The sequence below is a fragment of the Pan paniscus genome, chromosome 4 (genome assembly GCF_029289425.2).
Source record: "Pan paniscus chromosome 4, NHGRI_mPanPan1-v2.0_pri, whole genome shotgun sequence".
Classification (NCBI taxonomy): Eukaryota; Metazoa; Chordata; class Mammalia; order Primates; family Hominidae; genus Pan; species Pan paniscus.
In genome coordinates this window covers 148,674,422-148,701,086 of record NC_073253.2, presented here as the reverse complement: position 1 = coordinate 148,701,086, position 26,665 = coordinate 148,674,422, and the positions used below count along the sequence as shown (strand labels likewise).

The 26,665-nt window shown below is 42.5% G+C and overlaps 1 protein-coding gene across 6 annotated transcripts in view; it reads right to left on the bottom strand.

Moving 5' to 3' along the window:
* Positions 1 to 16,188, bottom strand: part of GRIA1 (glutamate ionotropic receptor AMPA type subunit 1) — a 327,090-nt gene extending 310,902 nt beyond the window's left edge. For 3 of the 6 annotated variants that reach the window (XM_003828976.4, XM_003828975.5, XM_014345120.4), the window contains exons 1-2: positions 15,623 to 16,188; positions 12,517 to 12,654 (exon numbers count right to left, since the gene is read on the bottom strand). In XM_003828976.4, coding sequence (XP_003829024.1) covers positions 12,517 to 12,654; positions 15,623 to 15,704 — 220 coding nt within the window. In that variant the 5' untranslated portion in view covers positions 15,705 to 16,188. Of the gene's footprint in view, positions 1 to 12,516; positions 12,655 to 14,284; positions 14,412 to 15,622 lie in introns of those variants that run through there. The other 3 variants (XM_063604272.1, XM_063604273.1, XM_057302367.1) reach the window with 2 other exon arrangements.
* Positions 16,189 to 26,665: the final 10,477 nt, after the last annotated feature.

The window sequence follows — 26,665 nt, the reverse complement described above, 5'->3', positions numbered from 1 at the left end:
GAGCTTATCCTGCTTGCTCAAGGGAGACTCCTTTCTAATTAACCACCTCAATTAACAAATGGAGCTTGGCACAGAGCTAAGATGAAGTTCTTCAATTTAACATTTCCTTCACACATAATTTAAATCTCAGAATCCTTTTTATAATCACACACTTGGAAAGGGATCTAGAAGCCATCTAGTTCATTTTCCTCCTCTGTGAAAGAATGAATATATGTATGAACACACACACACACACACACACACACACACACACACACACACACACACACACACACCCTTCTTGCCATCCTAATAAGCAACAACTCTTGAGTATTCTGGAGCCAAGCCAAGAAGTATAGCCAATTCCATCACCTCACGGTTAGGAATGCCCTAGCATACCTCCCCCTCTCTGCCTTGCTATGCTCAGTGGCTTCCAATGCCTGAGACCATCTAGTCTTGGCAGCAAGTGATCTGCCAGCCCTTGACTTGCACGTGTGATGTGGTAGAGAGAAGCTAGCATCTGCCCTAAGACAAGTGAGTGACCTAGTTTGCAGGAGATTTTTCCAGGGCACCTCATTCTCCTCTGCCTAGACCAAGATTCTCAATCCAAGTTGCCCATGGGGCTGGATTTTGACATTCCACAGGGGAATTTACTCTCATTTGGCTCTCTTCCAACTTTTATATCTGAGCTCAAAAGTCACCTCCTTTGAAATGCCTTCTTTGACCACTTACTTTAAAGGTGTTCTTCTCTACCATAGTGGTGATGTCACTACATCCTATTTTCTTTATGACCCTAGTAATGATCTCTCTCTATATATTTTATTTGTAAATGTATTCATTGTCTATCTTCCTAGCTACAATAGTGCTCCATGGAGACCAGGACTATGTCTGTCATTTCCAATGTTCCCTCAGTGCCTAGAAAAGTGTGGAACACACACTGGTTGCTTCTATTGGCCAGCTATTGCTGCAAAACAAACCATTTCCAATTTCAGTGGTATATAACATTGAGCATTTCCTACAATGCTCACAGATTTTCAGGTCAGCTGGGATAGCTCTGCTTCAAACTTTAGTCTGTGGGCTGTGGGTTGACTGGGACACTTCTACTTACTGTATTTACCTTTCCTATGAGACGAGCAGGCTCTCTGGGGCATGTTCTTCTCATAATCTCTGCTTCAAACATATCTACTAATATCTAAGTTGCCAGAGCATGTCACATGACCAAATGTGACATTAATGAAGCAGGAAGGTATATTTTTTCCCAAGGAGTTTGAGGGAGAGAGAAATAATTGCCAAATAATAATCTCATCTACCACGATGCTCCACAAATATCAATTATTGAATAAACAAGTGCACCTTCCCCCAAATCAGTTGACCTTTGTAGCTAAACCACTTTTCAATCATTACAGTCTTGTGCCTCATCAGTGTTAGTCTTAGGATATCAGTCCCCTGTAAATCCATGACCTATGTAAAAGAACCATACTGCCCTGTTTGCCTTGGACAGGAGCCAGCTTGAGATCTCTGCTTGTTTAACAGAGGTTAAAGCCTCCTTCATTTGATCCTGGCTCTCCCTGTCCCCTCTTCAGGTATAGGGAAGGTTTCGTTCCTGCCAAAAACTAGAGGGGATGGAACCAATTAGGAGAACCTACCATCTGGTGGTGTGGGCTCATCAGATTTGCAGCCAAGATTCCAACTGGGACTGTTAAAGAGTTTGTGCACAATAGCTTGAGTGTTTGAGTAGAGCAGGAAATGTCCTGGTCACTGGGACAGAGTATAGGTGCCTCAGGATCACCAAACATTTTACAGTCGACAACCTCAACTTATTATCAGAGTGGCCTGGAGAGACCACCTCCCAGTCGCTTCTATGTGGGTGAATGGCCAGCACTTTCTAACTGTTCTGTGAACACAGGTTTGCTCGTGGCTGGACAAGGATTACCAAAGACCCCTACAGCTTTGATTAACTCAGAAGCCTGAATTTCAGACCTTTTGCCTGTCCTGACTTCTGATCTTGACTTACCCACCAGAATCCCTTGTATGTGCTTGTCTCATTGGTGGCTCTTCTGACTTTAGCATGTTGACTTTTTGTCTGCATTGGTTCAGCTCCAGCCTGTCTGAATTTTCTTTTCTGAAAAGATGTGCAATGGGGGACATCTATATATAGATAGAATATATATATAGAGAGAGTAAATGTATTTATTTACAATAAATACATAAAATAGACAATAAATACATTTACATCTATATATAGTGTATTATATATATGCTTAATAGACAAAAATATATATATGTATCTATTTTGCCTCTCAAGCATTCAATCTCCATTCTTTTGGTAATAGCATCCTGATTCCCTTTGAGGGAATTATTCCTCCCCCATGTCCGTATGGTTTTGGTGGGCTGGCTTAAATCCACAATCTTTTGGTTCTTCTCACTACCCCAAGCTCTAAAAATGATGATTTCATTAGGCCCATGTCAAGCAAAAGACTACAATATCCTGGCCACTGTGTCATATTCAGAAATGAGCATGTGTCCTAAGTTTTATCCAATGACATCAGGCCCAGGACTTTTGCGGAACTGATGAGAAAAGAGAAGTTTCCTTTCCACTGGACTTGTAGCTGGGCAGGTGAAGGCTGCCAGTGCTGGGATCTGATATATGACATATCTATGCCTGAGAGTAAAGCCAGTTTAGAGAAAAGCTAAGCATAAAAATCTAGAGGGCATGTCTCAGTCCTGATGACATCAATCAAGCCCTTGAATTTGGCTATACCTGAAGTTAAAATTATCCAGTTCGTTGGGTTTCTGTCACTTGCCACACACAGTCCTGACTGCTTACTGCTCAAATGGGCTTTCCCCCTTATTTCTATAAACAATAATTTCTTAAGCCAAAGAAACTCTATGATCCACATATTTCGTCCATTTTCATGGACTGAATCATAAATGAAAAGAAATGCTTTCAGACTTAGCATAGCTATATATTTAGATCTTGGATAAACTTAGCCTTAAGATTTCAATTTTCCCTATCCATAAAATAGATTCATTTATGGGTAATGAACACCTTCCTAGGAAAACACTAAAAATTAATTAGTTACATTTTACTTATGTGCATTTATGCTAATAGATAAGAAGCCTGGTTAATTATATTACCCTGCGTTTGCCTAGCATGTTTGATTTTTCAAAGCTCTTTCATACAAATAATGGCACTTGCGTGTTCTAATAAGTTTGAGAATCAGGTATTAGCACCCCATATTATACATCTGGAAACTAAACTGGATATAAAAGCTTTTCAAGGTTACACAGCAAGTCAATGTCAGAACTCACATTAAACAAGTTATCTCAAGTTCTGCACATACTAGAAATTTTATTCAATTTCATTGGAAATTGTTCGACTGGGTTTATAGTTCCCTTAAAATCACAACAAAATATGTACAAATGATTAAAATTTTATTGAGAGAAATATCACAGCACTGTTTTTAAGAAAAAAAGGGAAATAAACTAGATATCCCATAAAAGGAGACAGCTTAAATAAATTAGGGTACATATGTACAGTGGGCTTTTATGAAACCATTAAAAATGAATGTGCAATAATAAAAGTAGCCTAAAGGTTGTAATATGCAAAAAATCATGTTATAAGATAGTAATATAAATCTATTAATGTTTAAATTGTTAGGTTCAAAAAAGGATGGAAAATGTATCCTTAGTACTATAATTATACAAGTTTTATTGTGTTTGCTGTCTCTGTTCCTATAGCTTTCTGTAATGTATATATTACTTTTGTAGACAAACTAAAGGCTATTCTCAAACTTTATTTTCATCCTAGAGGTTCCAAACAATGAACACGTGGAAACACGCCTAACCATAGGGTATCAATTTCATTAGCCTCCAACTGCCTCATTTGCCCCAGTTTTGCCTGCCTCCTCAACCTGGACCTCCCATGGCCCTGGGCTCCCCTGTGCTTTCTGGACAGCAGGCTGGGACACACCAAAGTCGTAAGATGCATACAAGGCTCATACATCAATGGCAAACCCAGGGCTTGAATCAGAAATTCTTTATTTAGAAGATGGAACCTTATACCTTATTTAGGACCCCTCATGACAATAGTCCAGCGGGAGCTAAAATGAGCTTTCAATTTGACTTACACCTGATTTTCACCCCCATAACTTTGGAGCTACACAGTAACAACCATCCATAGGTATTTACAGCACAGCCTGTTGGAACTCTCAAAACTCATAATATCAAAAGCATTACCCTAAGCAGCAATGATTCAGGCTTATTCTTGTCACTGCCATCCATTCATTCATTCATCTAGCACCACTGAACACTATACTGTGGTGGAGACTGTAATGGGAAGCTAAAGTAAACAAGGTCACTGACCTCACATTGCTTAGTCCAGTTGGGCAGGTAAGACACGTGTTCAAGTGACAAGGTGAGTAAAACCTGGGGATAAGCATGACCATTGCTAGGGATATGGTAAAAACAGCTGAAGGGCAGAAGAGCATGTGAATATGAAAGAGAAAAAAGGCTCAGTGAAGAAGGTAAAATAAGAGCTAGGGCTGACCAGAAGGACAGAATTTCAGCAGAGCAGTATGGAAGGAGCAGTTTGTAAGTGCAAGTGAAGGAAATGGCAGTGTGATTTTGAAGACCACTGAGTTGTCTGATTGGAACAGAGGCTGAGCTTCAGTGCTATGTATGTCTTCCTTGTTAAAATAAATGAGGACTCTGAATGAATCCCTGCCTCCACACAGCCTCACCAGTTCTCCAGGCACTGCACTGGATCAGCCTCCAATCTCCAGGAATGCCCATGGGCACACACAGAGCCACATACCATGACAACGCACCCCTAAACCAAGTCATCAGCTTCCCTTTCCCCTGGCCTCTGTCCCCATCCTCCTGCCCATCTGCCAGACTCCATCCCAAACTGGAGATGGGAGTAAAGAAACAAGGCCATTGAAACACAAGCCAGACGTCTTCAGCAAATGTGAATTTGGCAAAGTACTATCAAGCTTCTGATTTCTGAGGAGGAAACAGAAATCTAAACACGGCACTTCTCTGCTTAAAACCCTTCCATGGGCTCTTTAGTGTTTGAGCTAAAGATCAAAATCCATAACAGAGCCTACAAGGCCTGGCCAGGCCTCTGCCCAGGAAGCTTCTCAAACACTCCTCCTGTTCCCATCACTGCATCACCAAAGCCTTCAGTCCTCAGCTCAAGCACCTATTCATCCTCCTGCACGAGCTGGTTCCTTTGTATATGCTTTCATAGAATCATGGCCCTTTCTTTCAGATTGTTTATTACAACCTATACACTCATTCATGTGATCATCTAATGGCAGCCTCCTTTATTAGCTGGTGAGCTCCATCAGCACAGGGCTGCTTTCTAGTTTTGTTCACAATAGTAAGCACTCCATAAATATTTGTTAAATATTGAATGAATTCATCTGAGGCCCCAAAGTAGGCATAATGCTTCAGCATTTGCATACAGAATGCGCCCTAAATGTGCAAGTTGGTGGAAGGGAAGTCTAGAGCTTTCCTTAGACACTTAGCTTGTTTAGGGATCCTCTCGCTAGCCAAAGGTAGAGAACTTCTATTAATCATATATCTCTGGTGTTTTCCATATGCTGCCAGCATAGAAATACAGCCCCAGAAGGACTCTCAGAGACCATGAGCTTCATTTTATAAATAAGCTTGGGGGAGGGGATGTTTCTCCAAGGTTATACCTAAACGATTCAAGAAGGTAGTCCAGCATTTGAATCCATGTCTTCAAATCTCAACTCAGTGTGCTATTTACTGCATCAAACCTGCCATTACAGGAAGGTGTGTGTGGGGTGTGTGTGTGTGTATACAAATATATACATATATATTTTCCCATCTACATCCTACCTATCTTTCCAAATTCAACTCAAATGTCCTTGTTTTATGAAACCTAAATCCCTCCAACTAAAGGTTTTCCTTCCTTCCTCTGAATGTGTGTGTGTGTGTGTGTGTGTGTGTGTATGTAAGAGGGAGGGAGAGAGAGAGAGAGAGAGAGAGAGAGAGAGAGAGAAAGAGAGGCAGATTTGGTTTATGCCTATTTCCTTTATAAGAACCTGAGCCCCTTAAGAGGAAAATCAATGCCTAATGCAGTTTATTTTTCTCAATTTCCAGTGCAATGCCTTGTAATGAAAAATGGATTTCATCTCTTGCATCAGCTGTCACCAATTTGAGGCCACGTGTAGATTCAGTGGGAAAAAATTCTGTAATCAACTAATGCTGTCTACAAAGGTATGGAGTGGGGCAGTGACAGTACATATCCCCATAGAAGGTGATAATAAAAGGGTTTCGGATGAATGAATGAATGAACAAATACATGAAGCTTACCAGTTTTCCAAATGTGCTATATGATCACTTTATCCTGAGTGGCTGAGAGGAGAGCAGTAAGCTCACTCATCCCAGCAGGATCTTCAAACTAGTCAGGGAAAGAAATGTTTACAAGGATTTTTCTATCCATAAAAGCTGATGATTATCAATATTATAATAAGAGTCAAGAGTCAACCATAGACAAATGTCAACACTTGTGTGCCTTAATATAAGGGCACGGGTGAAGATGGAGGAGCCAACATCAGACTGTAACATTAACCAGAGAAATGTAGACATCTGCCATGGAGCTGAGAACATAGTGTGGTGCAGGAGGCAAACTCCCAAATCTCCACCACATGGTAACAAGCATATGCAGCAGTGGTTGAGGGGAGGCGAGGAGGAATATTGTGACTTTACCCACTCAAAATACCCTCCTCCCACTCCACAACCAAAATCTGCTCCACCCTTTAATGCCTGCTAAAGTTCCACCTTCCCCAAGAAGTTTTCATCATCCACAGTCATAGCTTCTGCCTTGGAAGACTTAGCTCTTAAGCTTGAATCACAAATTCCACTGTGACACTTCTACCGTTGGGCTATTTCACTGCTATGGTACTTTTCTCTGTCCATATATTCATAGTTTTTTTTTTTTTTTTTTTTTTTTTTGAGACAAATTCTCGCTCTGTTGCCAGGCTGGAGTGCAGTGGCGTGATCTCGGCTCAATGCAACCTCTGCCTCCTGAGTTCAAGCAATTCTCCTGCCTCAGCCTCCTGAGTAGCTGGGACTACAGGTGCGTGCCACCACGCCCAGCTAAGTTTTTGTATTTTTAGTAGAGATGGGGTTTCACTGTATTAGCCAGGATGGTGTCGATCTCCTGACCTCGTGAACTGCCCACCTCGGCCTTCCAAAGTGCTGGGATTACAAGCGTGAGCCACTGCCCCTGGCCATATTCATAGATCTTTAAAAGGAGAACGCTCATTGAGTTTTGGAGCCCCCCAAACTGGCTTTAAATACTAGCTTAGGTTTTTATTTGTTGCATAATATAAAGAAAACACAATCTCTCTCAGTCTCAGTACCATCATCGATGAAATGGGGATAATCACCTTTCAAGATAGTTATAAAACTTAAGACAACATCTGCAAAGTATTTGGCACATAGTAGGTCTTCAAAATAATTCTTGTTTATCCCACCATCAGCCACCATTCTCTTCATTACTGTATACACACTAATTTTTTTGAGAGTAGGAGTTATACATCTTTTGTGTCTTTTATTATTTTTGACAGAGTAAGTAACAGATATTATTAGAACAAAATAATAAAATGATGAATGCTGACGATATAAATCAGGTATGAGTAGATTCGCCTACTTACAGGCCTGCCCAAACAACATAATTTGATTACTCTAGCAATCAAACAGGAAGTAATGGAAACTTTGGTTAACTTGGGAGTTTATGTATTTAAAAAGGGCAGCACTTCTCAGCTCTAGAAAATAGAAGTTAAGCAGGAATGTGGGCCCAGGGTTGCTTAATGCCCTAAGTTTTTTTTTAAAGATGCCAGAAATCTGGATTTTTATGCCAAATATGAAAAAGCATTGTGTAGGTCAAGAAAAACAAATCTGTGTTGCAACTCTGAAGTTGATGAGCCATGTTCAGGCAAGAGCTAAGGCCATCTGTCTGTTGCCAGTGCCTAATGTCTTGTTAGGAAGCCCCTGGGCTTCCCCAGTAGGTCCATGACAGAGGGCATCCCACTGTAGTTAGGGTTGCTACCTTTCACCTATTGTCATTGAGGCTCTGAACATTTTTATGCTGTGTAATTCCCTGACTCCTACAGACATTTATTCATTTGTATTAGAGGCATTTCCAAGTGTTCTCAACACTAAACTATAGATATACATGGTCTTTCTGACAGCAGTTTATATTCTGGTGGTGAAGCTAACCTATAAAGACACAACACAGACAACATTGCAGTGCTATCAATCAGGGCTTGCAAACTCAATGCTTGCCAAAGCCAGCAGGTAAAGAAAATGGGAAGAATGGGCTGATTGGGAAAGAGGTCATGTAGATGGGGTTTACTCTGTCCCATCTCAGCAAATTGAGGCTGCATAGACCTGGGCCCTAGTGTTGCCAGATATTTTAATATTTAAAAATATTAGTCAAGACAAGATGTCCAAGTTCTAATGTGAAATTCCATGGTTCTTACACAGTGTGTGGGCCCAGAACTCAGTCTCTGTGCTGGAACTGGCTTGTGGATGGCTATATTTGGTGACCCCTTCTGCAGATAGATAACCCTATTTATCCTTGAGGCTCAATTCAATCACCACCTCCTAGAGACAAACTCCACTCTTCAAGGCATCTTCAATACTCCATACAAATTGCTGCTATAGCACTTACAACATTACATTTTAATTTTCTCTTTACAGGATAGAAAATGTCTTACTATGGATAAAGTACTCCAGGGTGGGGAATGCAACTTACTGTTGTCTGCATTTGTAGCACTTTATGTCATGCCTAGGTTTGGTTGAGGGCTCAAAAATGCTTACTAAAGGGATGGAAGACTTTTTAGATTAAAGAGATTCTTAAAGTGTAATCCCCATAATAATTGCTATAGAATTCCTCCAGGGCCTACTCTTGAATATCTTGATTCAAGAAGTAAAAAGTTCATCATGAGTCTTGCTTTAAACAAGCTCCCTGAGTGAATTTTAAGTACACTGAAGTTTGTGAACCTCTGGGCTAAACTGTTAGCTCCACAAGGAAAGAGTCTGTGCCTTCTTTCCTGGCCCCTATATTCCTAGCATCTGGCCCAGTGTTTGGCATGAAGTAGGCATTCAGTATGTACTTGCTGAATGAATGAATGAATAAATAGATGAATAAATTAAAAGGTAAGAATTAAGCTGCAACTATGCTACTCAGACCTCTAATAGTAATAATCTCAATCAGCATTTCATTTATTCCTTTATTTACACTTACCACAAAGGCACCAAAATAAGCTAGGTAGCTGATCAGTAAATATCTTCTCTATGCACAATCTCCCCAAACCCTACCCCTGTAAGCTTGGAAGAGTGCTTAAAGGAGATCCCAAGGCATTGGGTTGCTGATTCAATGGCTTTACTCTTCAATAATGGCAGACAAGGGAAGCAAGAAAGATTGAACATGAAGAAGGCACCAAACTCTCACCTTGGCCAGTAGTAGTAGCCATAGTCCTCTTCTATCTTCCCCACCTTCCCTACCGTATAACCACCTCTCCTCATTTTTAATCCCCTGCTGCTAACATGTCTAGCATGAACAGGTCCCATTACACTTCCTCTCCCTTCCCTTCTCCACCCTCTGGTGGAGGGACAATGAATAGCAAAATGCAAAGGGAAAAAATCAAATGACAGCAAAAATTATGAAAAAAAACAAATAAAATTTGGTCATTTTCTAGATCTAAGACTGATGGGGCAGTTAATTTAAGGCAACTACTAATTCAGATTTCAAAAAACACAGCACAGAAAATTAGTCTGAATAAGATGCTTTTCTTGCTTTTCCATGTATCAGTAATGAGTACATTCTTCCTAAAACTGCTTTGCTCCCACTGACATTTTTTACTCAATTAAAATTGGGACAGATGTAAAGTTTTCCCAAACCAATGGACCACAGTGAACATAGCCCTAAAGTATTCCTAGCCTTACATGAAATTTAAGAGAGGCTCCTCCAGCCAGGCCACCATTTCCACCTAACTCGCCCAGTACCCCCTTTGGGATCTGGGAGCTAAAGAAAAGAAACACAAAGTCTAAGCACAAAATAAGATTATTGCTTCTCAGATAATCCCCATAACAATGTTTCCCACTAGACTGTAAGCTACCTGAGAGCAAGGGCATTTTATCGTCTCTGTATTTCCAATATCTATTTCAGTTTATAGCTTTGAAGAAACACTTAAAGAATTAACTGAACGAACAAGACAGGAATTCATGGAAACCTGTACACTAGTTCATGGATGGCAGCATCAAGTTCAAGAACTCAGATTCATCCACTCCAGGCCTGTTGACCAAAATGAACAACATTGTATGTATCATATTTCTGTCTCCCTAATAAACAGTCATTAACCCTATTAGAGATCAAGTCTTAGGTTGCTGAGATAACAAGACAGAAGCACCACCTTTTGCCTTAGAACCTTTTCTCCTATTTTTGTCTTTTATTATCTTGCTGTGCCAGTCAACATCTTGACACTACTAGGAGAGCAGTTCACCTCTCTTTCAACCAAAACCTGCTGTAGATATTTCTCAGCAGCGTGAGTGAATACACACACCAGCTATTTATTCTTGATTCTCTATGCAAGTAATATAAAAGCTATAAAGTATGACAAAAGCTATGGAGCCCTGCTTCAGGAAATAAATTAGCAAATGTATATGCGTTTAAACGTTTATAGGTACACTGATGCCCACAACCAAATGCCCCTTCCAAAGACCCTAATCAAAGCCACATTAAAAAGTAAAGAAAGGTTATCTAATAGCAAAATAGCTACTCAGTATTATTCTAGATTCCCAGAAAGATAGTTTCATAGAACTACAATTCAGCAATAAAACTTCAGCTCTTTTTTTAAGGGTAGTGAGTAACACAGTAGATAAGATTTTCAACCTCAGCATTACCAAAATGAAGAATTGCTATTTTATTTATTCAATGGACCAGTCCTGTGCAAATCATAGCTACAGTTTGAAACACTGTAAGTTTTTCTCCTTAGGTACTTTATTAGACCTCTGCCTTACAAGACCCTGAAAATTCCCTTTCATTTCTTGGGTAATCCCACTAGTTGATTAGGGTACCATAAGAATCAGTGTATCTGTCACAGTATCCAGGAACATGGACCTTCAGGTCTCAAAACCACCATTTGCTTCCTGAGTAACCTTGGGCAAGTTATATAACCTGTTGTAGCCTCAGTTTTCTCATCTCTAAAAGGAAGATAATGTCTAGTACTCTGCAAAACTCCTGTGAGGATTAAATGAGCTAACACATGAAAAGCAATTAGTGCATTACATGGGCTGTAGTCAGTGCTTAATACATGGTAATGAATGTGACTATAAATGACTATAAAGTATTTATCATAGTTCTGATGCACAGTAAGTTCTCAATAAATGAAATCTGCTATAATTATAGTTCTTGGAATTTGTAACAACATTATTTTAGGAGTGGTCTTAGGGATAGAAAGAATTCTGACTTCTCATTTTGAGACTTCAAAGCATAGCCTATTCGAATCATTGAGAACTCACCAGTGGGACTATGAGAAAGACACACAGGAAATATGGTCCATGACTTCCACCAGAGACAGCTCAGCAGAAGTCACCAAGTCAATAGTGACACACCAAGACTATCGTGCCAATTCAATCCAGTTTGGGGTCTCAAATTGTTCTTGTGAATTCAGCTCACATTTCCCTGCCATAAATTTTTACTTGAGCTTAATCCCTGAAGGGAAAATATGTTTCCTGATTAATTTTTATGCTTTCATCTGTCATAAAATGCCAATCATGTGAGCACAGGCTTCCTTTTCATTCCTAGTTGCTAGGAAAACTCAGAATGGTGTTTGTTGCCCACATTTTACAATGCATTCAATTCAGATGTCAGAGATTTATCTATCCCTTCTTCTTGAGGCCACCTTTGTTCTGTTTGATGCTCAATGACCATCCTACAAACTGTGTCTTAAACAACCAATTTCCTCAAGCTATTTTTAAAATGACCGAGGCACCAAGTTTTAATAATTATTGGTCACTTCTGAAAACGAAGAACCAGATGTGTACAACTTCTCAACTATTATTTCTTATCAAGCTACATTCTGTCCATTTAACATGTAGATAGGAAATGCCTTAAGCACTTTAAACCACATTTTCACAAACTCAGGACCCTTAATTCTATGCCTCTCAGAAGATTCGTATGTGTAAAACTCTCTCAGCTGTGCCAGAAAACCTCTGCAAGGTAGGGAAGATGCAGTCAACCCAAGCACCCATCGTGCTGGCATTTAAAGTTAGCTGACAGTGAAAAAGCAAATCCATTCCATGAAGCATTGCAGGGGCTAAAATGCCAACTGCTGGAATCACTCAGAAGCCTCTAGAAATTTTTCTTGGAGGGCTTTCTCTTACAAAGACGAATGGCAACTGAAGTCATTTTTGCAACACCACCACCTACCCACAGGCCCTCCTTTCATTGGTCTAGCGCAGAAAGACATCTCAGAAATAGAAGCAATTACTTACATCTATAGGTCATCTCAAAGCTGTCGCTGATGTTCACAATATCAATCTGGGGGAGCAGCTTCGGGGGCTCTGTGAGTTGCGACAAAGCAAATCTAAAAGCAGCATGTTCCTGTGACTGCTGGTTTGGAAATAATCCCCCTATGAGAAAAGAAAATGCAACATGGTATATGGGCTAGAGACAGGTTTTAGTTCCTCACGACTCACCCCAGATGAGTCCTTTTCTTCTCCCCATGCCAAACTCACTAGCTGTAGCCTTGAGTGGTAGAGATGAGAGTTCAAATAGGCTTAACTGGACACTGAAACTTAAACTCCTACAGATGAGCTTTTTTGTGACAAGGGCCTCTAATATTTATTACTTTGCTCAAACATTTGATTGTGTACCCCTCAACTCAGCTAAAGTCAGAGAAAACAGGAGACTTGTGCCATTTCTCTTCTTCATCCCTTGTGCAAACCACCTAGGAGCTGCTATTCTCTTATATAAACATACACATAAGCCCCCTCACCCTCTCGTCATGTCTAATTTTTCTTATATCAGCCTCATCTCTCACCAGAGAGCCTTACGGGAAGTAGGTACTAATCAGTGCGGCAGGGTGATTGAAATCTAGCTCTGGGACCCTGTGGGCTTCTCCACTATTATAACTGTTTGCATGGACAATTTTTAGTCTTTGGCCTAGCAAGACCTGCATGCAATTTAACTATTCTATTGCCCCTAAGGTTTATTATTCATTTTCTCTAAAAACTCTTGTTTTTCTGCAAACAATGTTTTGCTTACTCTTTCACCACTCATGATCCCAGTTACCTAGGAATGACTTGTTACATAAGGGATTGCCATTGTGTGTTTGCATGGTGGAAACTTGTGCTTCAAAGATGTGGGATCTTAGGCATCTCAAGAGGATACAAACATTCTATTCTAGTAAAAGGTATAGTAAAGGTGCCTGATGGGGTGCCTGTTCCGAAAAACAAGAGTCCATGGCTTACCTTTGTATTTACTGTCAACATGTAAATCAATTACATTTCTCTGAATTAAAATCAGCCATTTCTAGAGACTGAACTATAATGATGTTTACATAGAAGTTTATCTCAAATCTGACAGTAATCACAGTCCAAACATAATGCACTTCTAACTTCTTGTAGAGTGGGTATGTGTCTGTTTTTAAGAACCAATAAATGGATTGCAAGCCTTTGTTACAGATCACACAAATAGAATCAAGTACTACCTGATGGCAGTGATATTTTCAGCATTTTGTTCTACAATTTAATGCTTCAATCTCTTTTTTTTTTTTTTTTTTGAAAACAGTAGCAATGGCTTTATCAGTTGAACAACAAAGTTAGGGCTAAATATAATGTTAAAAATATGCAGAGATACATGAGAAAACATAGCACATACACAAAACATCCTCATGCATTTATACCATTTACTATATACACAAATATACTAGACAAACACTTCCAATCCACAAAGGATAGGTAGTATATAAGCACAAATGTAAACAATGCCACATGTAAGAGCCAGTGATTTCCACATGTACAAGTGCTCCCATTTTAAAGAATGAAAACAAAAAAAAAATTCTTGATTATGATGCTCCCCCTTCCCCCCAGATGACCACACCCCAAACACTTCCCTGTCCCCTTTCTCCTCCTCTGCAATGAATGAAAGAGAAAGGGTGGGAGGTTGAGGAGTAGAAGGCTACGGGCTGGGCTACAAGGGAAGTGTCTCCCCTGAAGGCAGGAAGTTTTGCGTGTTAGGCACTAACACACAGATACGTACACACTTCAGGATGTAGCTTAACAGGTGTCAGGAAACAAAGCAAGTTACTCCATGGCCACTCCAAGCCGCCAGCTAGCTGGAGAGGCCGAAAGAGATGGGTACTGCAGCACATGTATGCCCGACAAAATATCAATTGCACCACATCCCCCCTCAAACACACACTCACAAAAGAGCACAAACTCCCAGCAATGCGAACTTTCCCTAGTGGAGCTATCTCCCTACCAGGGGAGAGAGACTAGAAACCAAACCAACGAAGATGCTTCCAAACACAGCAGCTTGCTTCATTCTGGGACACAAACGACACTGATATGCTGGTCACATGGAAGCCCCAAGCCCTTGTGGACATGCTTTGTGATTGGTGTTATTGCTTCTGTTTGTTTTGCTTTCCCTCATGATTATCAGGAGTAGCAATATCTGTCAGTCCCCTCAGAAATACAGGGAGGGTGGCGGGGCCTTTGAGAAGTGCAACAACTAAGGGGAAATGGGGAACAAAAAAAGCATGCAGCATGTTGAAACCTGCCTCCAAGTTGAGAGGATGGAGCCCAGTAACAAGGATAACGGAGAGCCAACAGGAGGAGAAAGGAGCATGTGTACGTGTATGTGTTTGTGTGTGTAAAAGGTAGACCTCTGTGGATAGGAAATCTAAGAGGAGGGGGCAAGGAAGGAACGGAGAAAAGGCAGGCTAGGAAGTTCCAGGATCGGGGGAGTGGAGACCACCAGCGCAGCATGGCAGACAGCAAAGAGAAGGCAGCTGGAGGAGTCCAGAACAGGAGAGGGAGCCTACCCGCCTTGGAGTGGGGGCCTTCTGGCATTATTTCTGTGGCTGCAATATACCCAGCACCCCTCACTCCTTCTTCTAGAGGGTCTCTTTTCTGTCCCCCAGCAGAGAAAGCACCGCCTCCTTCAATTACATATATATGTGCATATGTAATATATAATCACACACGTGAAAACACACACACCATACATACTTACATTAAAAATGGAATCAAGCACCATCTACCAAGCAATAGAGTTAACTCCTTAAACACCCACCACCCTTTCCAGCCTGATTTTTTTTTCCTCCAAAGCGATGGTTCCTCCATTTCACATGCTCTTGCCTGGAGTGCGAGTGGGGTATGTGTGTGTGTGTGCGAACACTTCCCCTCTGCCCCTCATCCGATCAGGAGAAGCCCCCTCCTCTGGCTGTAAGCCCAAGTCTCCCTTCTGTTACCGCAGCACAGCTTTAGGGAGCCAAGCAAAACAGTCAGTACCGGGGAGGGGGTACACAACCCCTATCCCCAAAAAAATCCCTGGCCAGACCCAGAAAGTCCCTCCCCAGGCTGCCCCCTCACTCACCGATCTGGATATTGTTGGGGAAATTGGCACCTACTACCGCGCCTAGGAAACCGGTGCAGAAGAAGGCAAAAATGTGCTGCATATTCCTTTTTGCATTGGCGAAAAAGAAGCCCAGGTCCAATCATAGATTTGGTGTTTCCCCCCCTTTCCCTTTATTCTTCTCGCTGTTCTGCCTGTTCTTTCCCTCCTGCAGTTCCTTCCTTGCTTGCTTGCTTCCTTCCTTCCGTGAGGTTTGTCTGTTTCCCTTGGAATCCGAGCACTTAAACTGCAGCGTTAACACCAACTGACAGCCAGATTAACTGAGCACGGGAAAAGAAGCCCGTCCTCATGCTAGCTGGAGCGCTGGCTCCCCCACTCCCTCTCCTCTCCCCTCGCAGCCTGCCTCTCTCTCCCTCCCTTGCTCTCTCTCGCTCTCCCCCTCACACTCACACAGGCAGCAAGCTCTATGCTAATACCCACCGAGCTAGCTTGGAGTTCCACAGCCGACCTCCCTACCTGTTCCCCCTTCCTCCCGTCCTCACCTTATCCTCCTTTCTGTGTGTGCAGAAAGGTGGGGGGGGGGGTGTGACACGTGGCACTTGGTGCTGAAAGGGGCAACCCCACAGTCCTCTTTACCCTCCCCCGCCTTTCTGAGCTCGGTCTGCCCGCTCCCGCAGCCCCCAGGCTGAAGCTGCTGGGAATGTGGGTTCAGCTGTAAGTCAGTAGGTGGCAGGGGGTCCCTACAATAGTCCTCAATCCACCAGCTGCTTGATCTAGGTCACTTTTTCTAGGAGTGCATGGGCTGCGCTGGATATATCTCCTGCACTCCACTGGCCCAATTATTCCTACAACTAATTCCTGAGGGAAAGACCCTAGAAATCCCTCCTAGGAAATTTAAAGGAAAAAAAAAAAGCGTTCTCTCTCCTAATGGAAGAAATGACAGATAGACAAACAAGGGAGGATCTGGAGTGACTGGCAGGTATTTTGACCAGGTATTTGACAGTCCCTGTCTACCTTTACAAGTGAAACGGTGGTCTCTTTTCAATCCTAGGCATTTAAAATGGGCCCCCTTCTCTCTTTCCCTGCATTCCACAGGAGTCTATAGCATCAGGATCATGTGGGTGTACAATAAAGACTAAGGATACTTACACAGAGCAATTACATGAGTCATTTTGCAGGGATTCTAGTGAGAGGATTCAAGCTTCTTTCAGGTCTTTCTGGATGCTGGTCATGTCTGGTGTAAGCTGGAACTTCATAGACTCTCCTGGACCAGGGCTTCTGCTGAAATAACCTGTAGAGAGATCAGCTGTGTTCAGGAGAGTAGTGTTAAATGCAAAGCAGCAGCCACTAGCAGCCACAGAATACAGTTTTTGAAGGAACTTTACAGATTTTTATCCATCTATCTTCACTCCAACCCTGTAAAGTGGCCATGAGCCCTGTTTTACAGATGAAAAAGATAAGACTTCTGGGATTAAGTCATAAAGACACAGACCGACTAAGATGTACAGTACAACCTACAAACTTGAGTGCTTTGGCCATTACCAGTTGACTTACTGCCCTGGCCAGGACTCCTGTCCAACAGGAGATGATCCAGGAAAAGGAAAGTCAACTTTGTCTTTAGTAAGAAAGAAATAATAGACTTTGGACTCCATTTTGCTTTGCCATATGAATAGGCCATTTTATCCACAGACTATTCACTGCCCTCACCAGGACTGTATATCATGTGGACTTGAGTGACAGCTACAAGGACTGGGATTTGTAAAAAATATCTGACCATGTACAATGAAGCCCCAAAATAGGAACAACTTGGAGGTCAAATGCTTTGTGATTTCCTATGCACTTTCACATATATTAATTAATTAGCTAAAATAATTTTTAAGGCTAATGTTTATTCACTGTTTTGAATGTGCCAGGTACCATGCTAAGAAATGCACCTGCATCATTTATTTGTACAATACCTGTGTAGGTAGCCTCATGCCCATTTTATAGATGAAGAAACAGAAGTCTAAAAACTCACCCCAAGTTTTCACTGCTAATGAAAGAGATTGGGCATTTAAACACAGTAAATGCCACCATCAGGCCCCAGCTCTTAACTCTTAGGCTCTAATAGCAGCAAACACTGGGTAGGAACCTTCTAAAGGAAGAATAAGCATCAGCATAGGAAGATGAGAGAACAGAATCAGGAAAGATCACTTCTAAGGTCTCTGCCAACATTAAGAGTCTCTGATTTAATGATTCCATCTTTTAATTTCTCCATTTTCAGTTTTTGTATCTTACTACTTTGAATAGTACCTGGGGATCTTTTAGGTTCCCTAAGCTTTGTGCCTGGTAATAATAATAATTAGGCTGTCATTAAAGGCTTCACACCTTGCAATCACCTTTTAGAGGAAGCTCTTTAGACCCTTTACAAGCAAAACCTCAATGTCCCCCTGCATTAGGTAAGAATTGTTTTGCATACTTTGTAGGGAGGGGACTTTTAAGAGAGTCAAAAAGATGAATTTTCCATGGTCATTATAAGTCGTATAGTCAAGCAGATCTTCCTAAAACAGAGGTCTACATCATTGCCCTGCTCAAGTATGGTCAATAGCTCCCCTGGGTCTATTAAATACATAGTTGTTCACTGATTAAATATAGAACTTACATATTTCAAGTGTAGGCATCTAGGTCAAACTACATTAGGTTCAACTGTTTATTCCATGTTTCTTTATAATTCTCTTCATTTCAAATGTTGGTGGGGAACCTATTCTGTATCTCACAGGGTGCCAGGTGCTGGGCGATATGAAGAGGAATCAGACACAGTCTCTGCCTCAAGGCAGGTGAATGTGGCAGAAGAAGAAGACAGACGAACCCGGACAACTGTCACCCAGAAAGACCATGACAAGTGCTCTAAAAGATGTAAACACAGCAGCGGGGGAGCAAAGAAGGATGCAATCAGTGTGTCTGTCTGTGGGGATCCAGCGAGGCTTCAAAAGAACTGAGCTGTGAAGGATGAGGAGATTATAGGCAGTAACTGAGGACTGGGAAGGACATGCAAACTAAGTAAAGAGCCCCAGCAAGGGCTGGAGGCAGGAAAGAATGCCACGTGCTCTGTAAGCCTGGAGCCGGCAGTGCATAACTGGGAAGAGTGTACTGGGGAACATGGAACTTAGAGGAAGTCAGCATCAGGATTTGGAACCCACTGAATTCCTGGTGGACCATGGTGAGCCATGGGGGCATTTTTAGTATACTAGTTACAATAGCAGGCATGTGCATGAGAAAGAAAAGATTGACCACTAGTAGAAGGTGATTTTCTCATTTCCTCATCCTCAAAGGTTAGAACTACCTACCAAACAGCTTCATTTCCCTAAATAACTTATTTGACGTCATCCTTTATTAGCTCATCATGCTGTCTCTCCTTAGAGTCCCCAGTCCTACTTGCCATTCCCAAAGTGGCAAAGTCTTCAAAGCGGCTAGATGATTAGCTTAAGACAGTGGTTCTCAACTGACAGCAATTTTCTCCCCCAGGGGATATTTGGCAAAAATGTCCAGAGATGTTTTTGGTTCTCACAATTATGGAATTTTACCCCTGGAATCTCATGGGTGAAGGCCAGGGATGCCACTAAACATCCTACAATTCACAGAGCATCCACCCCACAAAAAAGAATTATCTGGTTCCAAATATAAATATCATTGAGGCCAAAAAACCTTCCTTAAGGGGACTAGTGATTGGCATGCCAGGGACTAGGCACCAGGACCCTGCAGCGTCCCTCCCATTATATTACACTGAAGAAAAATTAAGTTGATCATCTTTTAAGACTTTTCACATTTTAAAGTGGGATATCTGAAGATGGGTGCTCATTAAAGTCCAGCAGTTAAGTATCTAATGGAGGAACTCCAGGTGGCTGACATCCCATTGGAAAAGCCTCCAAATGCTGCTCAAATTGTGCTCTAGAGACAGCATGGCACCTACTCCTCAAATTAATTATGACCCATCCCAGCTCATATTTTTGGCATACTTTAAGTCCTCTTACCATGTAGCCAAAACAGTCTAAGATTTACTTATTTTGGCTTTGTTTTGACACTGCAAATCAAGGAGAATGGTGTTGGACAGGGATTACAAATGCAAATGCTTCCTTGAGCCAGGCAGGGAAATGAATGAAGTGAGCCAAGTTGGGGAGAACGGGGAAGACAAACAGAACTAGAGAGACTGTGCCCTGTTAAAGGTGGCCACAGGGACTCAATAGGCAGCAGATTATTACCATGAGGAATTGCAGGCCTAGAGTGGCTAGATCCTCGGATTCTTTTTTCAAGGAAAAGTAGAAATATGGAATATATATATATATACACACACATATATGGGATATGGAATATAGTGACATCCCTGAAATATGGAATATATATATATATATATTAGGTGTACCTTATTGCAAGCTTAGGGAAAAAAGGGGTAGGGTAAGAGTAGTTCCTCTGAGCTTGATCTGACTGACAGGCCACGGAGTGCCAGTGGAATCCTGGAGACAAGAGTCCAACCACTTCTCATGCCCAGTATCAATTTAGGGGCCAAGTCCATTTCCTCTACAAGACTGTTTCCTCATCTGTTAAATGACAAGATTAGATGTGGTGATGGCTACAGACCCTTCTGGTTCTGTCACTCTGTAACTCCATTTGACAGCAGGGGCTGGGGTAAGGGAGAGAAAGGACAGATGTCAGGTCTGGGGAGGCCCATTCTCTCCTCTACCTCCTATTACCTGTGATAGTGGTATTGGCAAGTTCCTTCCCTTCTTGGACTAGTTTCTCCATCTGCAAAATATGGGTGTTTCACCAAGGTTTCTTCTGGCTTTAACATTTTAGGTTTCTAGTGTAAAGCAATTCAAGGGGGTGGGGGGACCATCAAATTTATGATCTAAGAACAGATTGCTGACAGCTAACCAACTGGCAAAAATGCAGTCAGAGAGAGGGTGCCTCTGTGGCTTTAGAAAGGCCTTATTTTTAAAGATGTTTTAAAAAATAATAATGATAATATTTTTTCATGTTTTCTAGCACAGTTCATACAGAAGACTCCCAAAATAATCCACGGACTGTGTGTGTGGCGAGAACACACCCCAAAGAATGTAATTACCCACCCTGGAGTTCTGCCAGGTTTAACAGCATTTTCTATCTGCTTTTTTTTTCTTCTTCTTTCAGTCTTCCCTCCCCTTCTCACACAAATGACAGCATTTTCATAAGCTCTCAGCATTACTAGGTAATTAGGGAGCCATGCAAGTTCTGGAAAACACCCTGGGGCAGGATCAGTGCCTGAAAAAAAAAAAAGTCTATTCCACAATTCCATGGGGAAGCTTCTACGCAGCACCATTGTTACTGGTAGAAATTGGAGGCACTGACTATTCCTCTAAATCAGCAATGCCTTCAGAGAGGCCACCTGGGCCACACTCACATGGGCGGGCGGCCACCATGCAGCATTGGCACCAGCTCTCCTGAGAGGCCCTGCAGCTCATCTGGCCCTGGTCTAGGAGACAAGAGAGCCAGACCTTCACCGCCATCCTCCCCACATGGGTGGTTCTGGATGAGCTGTTTAACCCCTTTGTCTCAATGTCTTCGTCTGGGAAGTGGGGATAATGAGAGGTTATACTTTGTGGGGCTAGAGAGGGCATTAATGACATGCTCCATGTGAAGGGACTGGTGAATCTCCAAACACACAGAAATGACTCTGCCAGCCATTCCTGTACAGAGGTGTGAAATGTCATTATTTTTGGTTAGAGTCCAGAGTCATCCTGGCATTGGAGGCCTTCCCTGTTGTTCCAATCCACTTCAGAAAGCTTCTCCTATAGCTCAGTGTGCCAGTCTTCTATTAAGCCTATGTCACTTCCCCCACCCTCAAAACATCTGCCCATCAGGAATACACAAACTTCTGCTGCTGGTGCTCCCCAACCTGCTCCTTCCCTCATCCCTCCAATCTCCCTACATGACACCTTCATTCACCTGATTGTCAAGCTAAGCTAAGAACTCCACCTCCAACCCATCAGCAAATTCTATGGGCTGTACTTTAACAATATAGAGCCCAGCCACTTTCCACCATCGCTCCACTCCAGGTCATTCATTCTACCCATATCGCTCAATCTTTATCAATTCCTTATTTCTACTCCTTTTGTACACCCTCCCCAGCAACATAATTTGCTCTCTGTGTGGCCACCAGAGTGAAATTTTAAAAAGAAGTCAGACATTGTCACTCTCCGGCTCCAAAATATCCCAGAACTTCATCCATACTTAAAGTCTGCAATCTGGCAGCTGGCTGCCTCTTTCACTGGTATCCTATACCCCTCCTCACTGGCATCCTCTGCTGCAGTCACACTAGCCTGCCTGCTGTTCATTGGACACACTAATCACCATCTTGTCCCAGGACCACTGCACTTGCTCATCTTTCTGCTTGGAAAGCACCTTCTGTAGAAATCCACATTGCTTTTGCTCTCACTTCAGGATCTGGTTGGAAGTCTCTTACTACATCCAGCCCACCTGCTGCCATGATTTTTATGTCCCTTACCCTGCTTTTCGCTTTGCAGCATTTGTCACTACCTATGGTACATAGTTTATCATTTGATCCATTACTAGAATGTATCTTATCCACTCCAGCACTTAGGACAGCATCTAATACACAGTGACTTCTCAATAAATACATATTAAAAGGATAAATGGATGGTCCTTATTATTCCCTGAAGTACCTTTATTTCTCTTGATCATGTTTTAATTTTTTAAGAACCAATGCAATTCCCATCTTCCCTACAATGCTCTCCCATACTGATTTTGGCCTCTCTGAGTATCTGTATTACTTACTGATTTTAATTGACATTTAACTTGACTCTTTCCACTTGATTTTCAGCCTCTTAGGGGTCAGGAATCATGACTATAATGTGAGCTAATTTTTTTTGAGCACTTACATGTGTCAGGCACAGTGCCAGGCTACATAACTGCCTCATTTTGTGTGATGTTCACAACAACTCTCTGAAGTATGAACAGTTATTATTCCATTTACAAGTGGAGAATAAAGGGTTGGGGAGGTTATGTTACTTGCTCAAGCTTATACAGCTATTTAGAGGCAGGGCTGGAATTTCAACCTAGATCTGCCTGGCTTCCAAGGCTGGTTCTCCTAACCACTTTTCTATATTGTCCCAAGGGACATGGTAAATTTGGTAAAATCAGTTTGGTAAATTTGCACTGCACAGGCCCTTGGCAATGTGTACAATACTTCCAGAAAGGTAAAGGGCCTTGCCTGGGGACACATGACCTAGCACCGAGAGTCCTCGTATTTAAAACCCCACCCTGTAGTGGTTCAGTCACACTGTTCTCAGGAAGGAGCTCTGAGAAGCCATTCAGAAAGCATGAATAAGACTCAAAAAATGAATGTGTTTCAAAAAATGAATGTGCCTTGAAAGAGAAGAAGAACCAATGTTCCTCTCCCCACATCCGATAGCCTTCTTTGATTGAGGCCAAACAGTAATTATGGTGCTTCTTGTAGTCCCCACCCACCCTCATGGCCAAAGGAAGATTTTAATCAGTTTTCAGGAGACTTGGAACATAAATGATTCTAATTTACTGTCATATTTCTAGTATTAAATTTTGCTGCTTGCTTAACCTCTGGCCTCTCCTTTATTACTCTAAGGGAGACAAAATCATGCAGAAGAAAAATAGAAAGGCTAGGAATGGGACATTTCTCACGTGAAAGAGAAACAGGTAGAATGTCAAAGTGGGAAAGACATTTTGAGATCCTGGAGTCCAGCACCTTCAATTTAAAAATGAAGTAGGATCTCAGGTTAAGTCATTTGCCCTGGGTCACCCAGCCAGGTAGCAGCAGATCAGAGACTTGAAGCCCAAGCTCGGCTGTGTGAGTGGTATTGTTCATGTTCTGTCACAGTGAGACCTGACGCGAGGCTCATTTAAAGGGGTCAAAGTAATAGCTACAAAAACTACAGCTTTCAGAAACACAAGAGAAGAGGCCTAAGTTAGATCTTTTAACAAGAGAAGGGGCCTAAGTTCGACAGATCTTTTAGAAGAGGCAGATGGAGTCCCTGGAGAATGTGATCTGCCCACCATTCCATAGCTCATGCAGTAAGTTTTCCATGAAAGACTTCTGAGATAATATTTCAGCATAACAGACAGGGAAGGCCAAATGATTAGGCTACAGACCACTACTTGACAGTTCGACTGGTAGAATAACTCTTATGTAGGAATAAACACAGGCAAGAGTTTGTAGTGTCCTTAACATAGACTTTTAAATAAAGCTTACCTCTCCCCTCCTCTATGCCTCACCTTGCATTCCTTCTTTCCCTACTCTTTTCACCTCTTTTCTGGACCCTTTGGATAAAGTATTTCCTGAACTCCTCATTCCCCATTCCCACCCTTCTTCTATCCCAATGACTGCTGTGGTGGCTTCACATCTTCAGGACCTGATTCAATAGCTGCCTGCTCTGAGCTGCCCACCATGCTCCACCATCCCATTTCCATTCTCTAAGTCAAGCAGAAATAGCATCTTGGCTCTTGTAGAATGGAACAGTTCGTAGGCATGGCAAAAGGGAATCAGCCTCCTTGGGGAAGTCAAGGATGGTAATATAATAATGTAACTTACAGCAGCTACCACTTGCCATCATGTGCTGGGCACCAGGCTAAGTACTTTATACATATTAGACTACTCCCATTTTACAGGTGAGGCACATCTTGGTCTTTTAGCCTTCAAAGTCAATCACCGCTCAGCTCTATATGCCACAGAAATCTTCTAAAAGCATTATATGTCATGCTATTCCCTCATCAAACCTGTAGAAATAGTATTATTTAACTCTTCTTTATTTAACCAGTGATGAGACTCACTCAGGAGGCTAAAGCACTAACCTAAGGCCACAGAACCAGCAAATGGCAGAACTAGATCTTGAGACAGGTCATTTCCTCCCACGTGACACTGCCAGTTTCTGCATCCCATCATGCCCCTCACTTTTTGAGGGGTCAGTAGTCTTCCCACTTCACCTTTCCCCTGACCCTTGCAATCAGCCAGTAGACAATGCTTTCTACCTCTAACTCCTGAGATGAGACTCCCAAGCAGGGCCAATAATCTCAAGAACTTCATTGATAGTATCTCATATTGAAAATGATATGATTTTTGAAGTAAACAAAATCTGATTCTACAATATTGTCTTTTATTATTTTTAGCGAAAGTATACCATTTCAACTATAGTAATGTCAACCTGGCTGGGATAGACTTACCTAGAAAACTAGCCACTATTTATTTACAGCACATTTTGCTAAAAACCTAACCACTATTTATTTATGGCATTTTCTAGCTGAATATAAGAAAATATACTCCCTGAACTCAAAACAAGAATGAGACTTCAAATCATTGGTAAACTATTTAAGGCATAAGACTTCTTTCACTGGGGGAAGGTGGGGTCTCTAGAATCTTCCTCACCAGAAGGTACAACAGCTGGTGAGAGCAATGTGGCACCAGCCTTTGACTCCAGGGGGATGGAATAGGCAAGGAAGTACTTCAGCAGGGCAAACTGGCATCTGGTACAGGCGCCTCGCTTTGCTCTGGAGTTAAATGTGAGGACATACCTCTCCAGCCCCAACTCTCCAGAGCCAGACCAAGACACACCATGACTGCCTGCACCCTCTGCCAGCAGCACCAGTTAGGTGGCTCAGTCAGGACAAGATCCCATGAGCATTCCCCAAAATGAATGGGTTCTATCACTGCCTGTCACCATCACATGGCAGTCCTGGAACAGGTAAATTCCTAGGGTATCAGGAAGGCCTAACAAAGGGCAGAAGGGAGAAACTAAAACAGAGGCAGAGTCTGAAGGGTGGCCCTAGAGTGTTCTATACTCCCTCTGATATAGAAATGCATGAGGAACACTGGGTTCCTACGTAGCTTTTGGCAGGACAGACATCTTGAGAAGCAAAGGCAGTTAAGATCTATGGCCTGGGACATAGGTCTTCCTGGATGTCAGATACCCAGGTCATTACCTCAACATTTTCCATGATGTAGCTCAGTGGGTCCTGCACCTTTACCACAACTGGGCTATCTCTCCCATGCACTTGCAGAGCTGTGGCTGTCTGTGTCTGTGATGGTCAAGCAGGGCACAGTGATCCACTGCTGTAAAGTTTTTGGGGAAGAGTTGAGTTGGGGAAGGACTGAGAACACCAGGTGTCTTTCTCCATAGACTCTTTCACTCTAAAGTTGTCCTTCTGCCATGGTTCTCAGCTTCTAACTTCCAATAGAAAGAGCCTCCTGTTCCCCTCTAAAGCTGACCAACCCCTCCTGCTTTGCTATCTCAAGGGCCTCCTCCTCTGACTCACCTTCTCTGGGAGAAATGGCTTCAGCCTTTCAAAGCACTGAAGCTACTTCTCTCAGGGGAAGTCCCACCAGCAGCTGGCCTGTCCCTAGGGGTTGTGATCTCACCAGAGGAGACAGAATGACTTGGCCTGGGAGGAGTGTCCTGGGAAATGAGGGCCTCAAGGGACTGACCAGGAAGTCAAGACACTATTTCTCCTCCACTGTAGGATCCTGTTCACTGAGGAGCCACAGTGCAAGAGAGAAAAGTTTCTTCCAACCTGACTTCAAAGACAATGGCAACAGAGGGACTAAGGCAAGTAGGCTTTTCAAGGGGGGGTATCCACACCTGGGCTTACTGGGTAGAGCCAGAGTATCAGAGGCCTGAAATATTTCCTCTTCAAAATGCCACCAGGAGAGCTCAGGCACAGGCAGTAGGCCACTCTGGCTCCAGTTCACACATATAACACTTGGATGTCCTTCAAGGGGTGGGGGAGGTGGAAACAGTGGTCAGAATCCAAAGCCACAGCCTGAACACAGGCCTCCAGAATGTCTGTCAGGTGTGAGGAGACCAAGATGGCAGCTCCCTGTCCTCATGCACTTCCAGCCTGCAGGATGAGGGGAAGTGGGGGTGGGATGGGCAATGGTCCAGAGAAACGGGCTAGCCTTGACTCTTCCTGACTTCCACCCTTAGTGGACACAATTCTAGCATTTGTTGGCCTCTTTCCCAAAGTCCAAATTCTGCATTCTCTTCGGACTGGCCATCTTCTCCATGT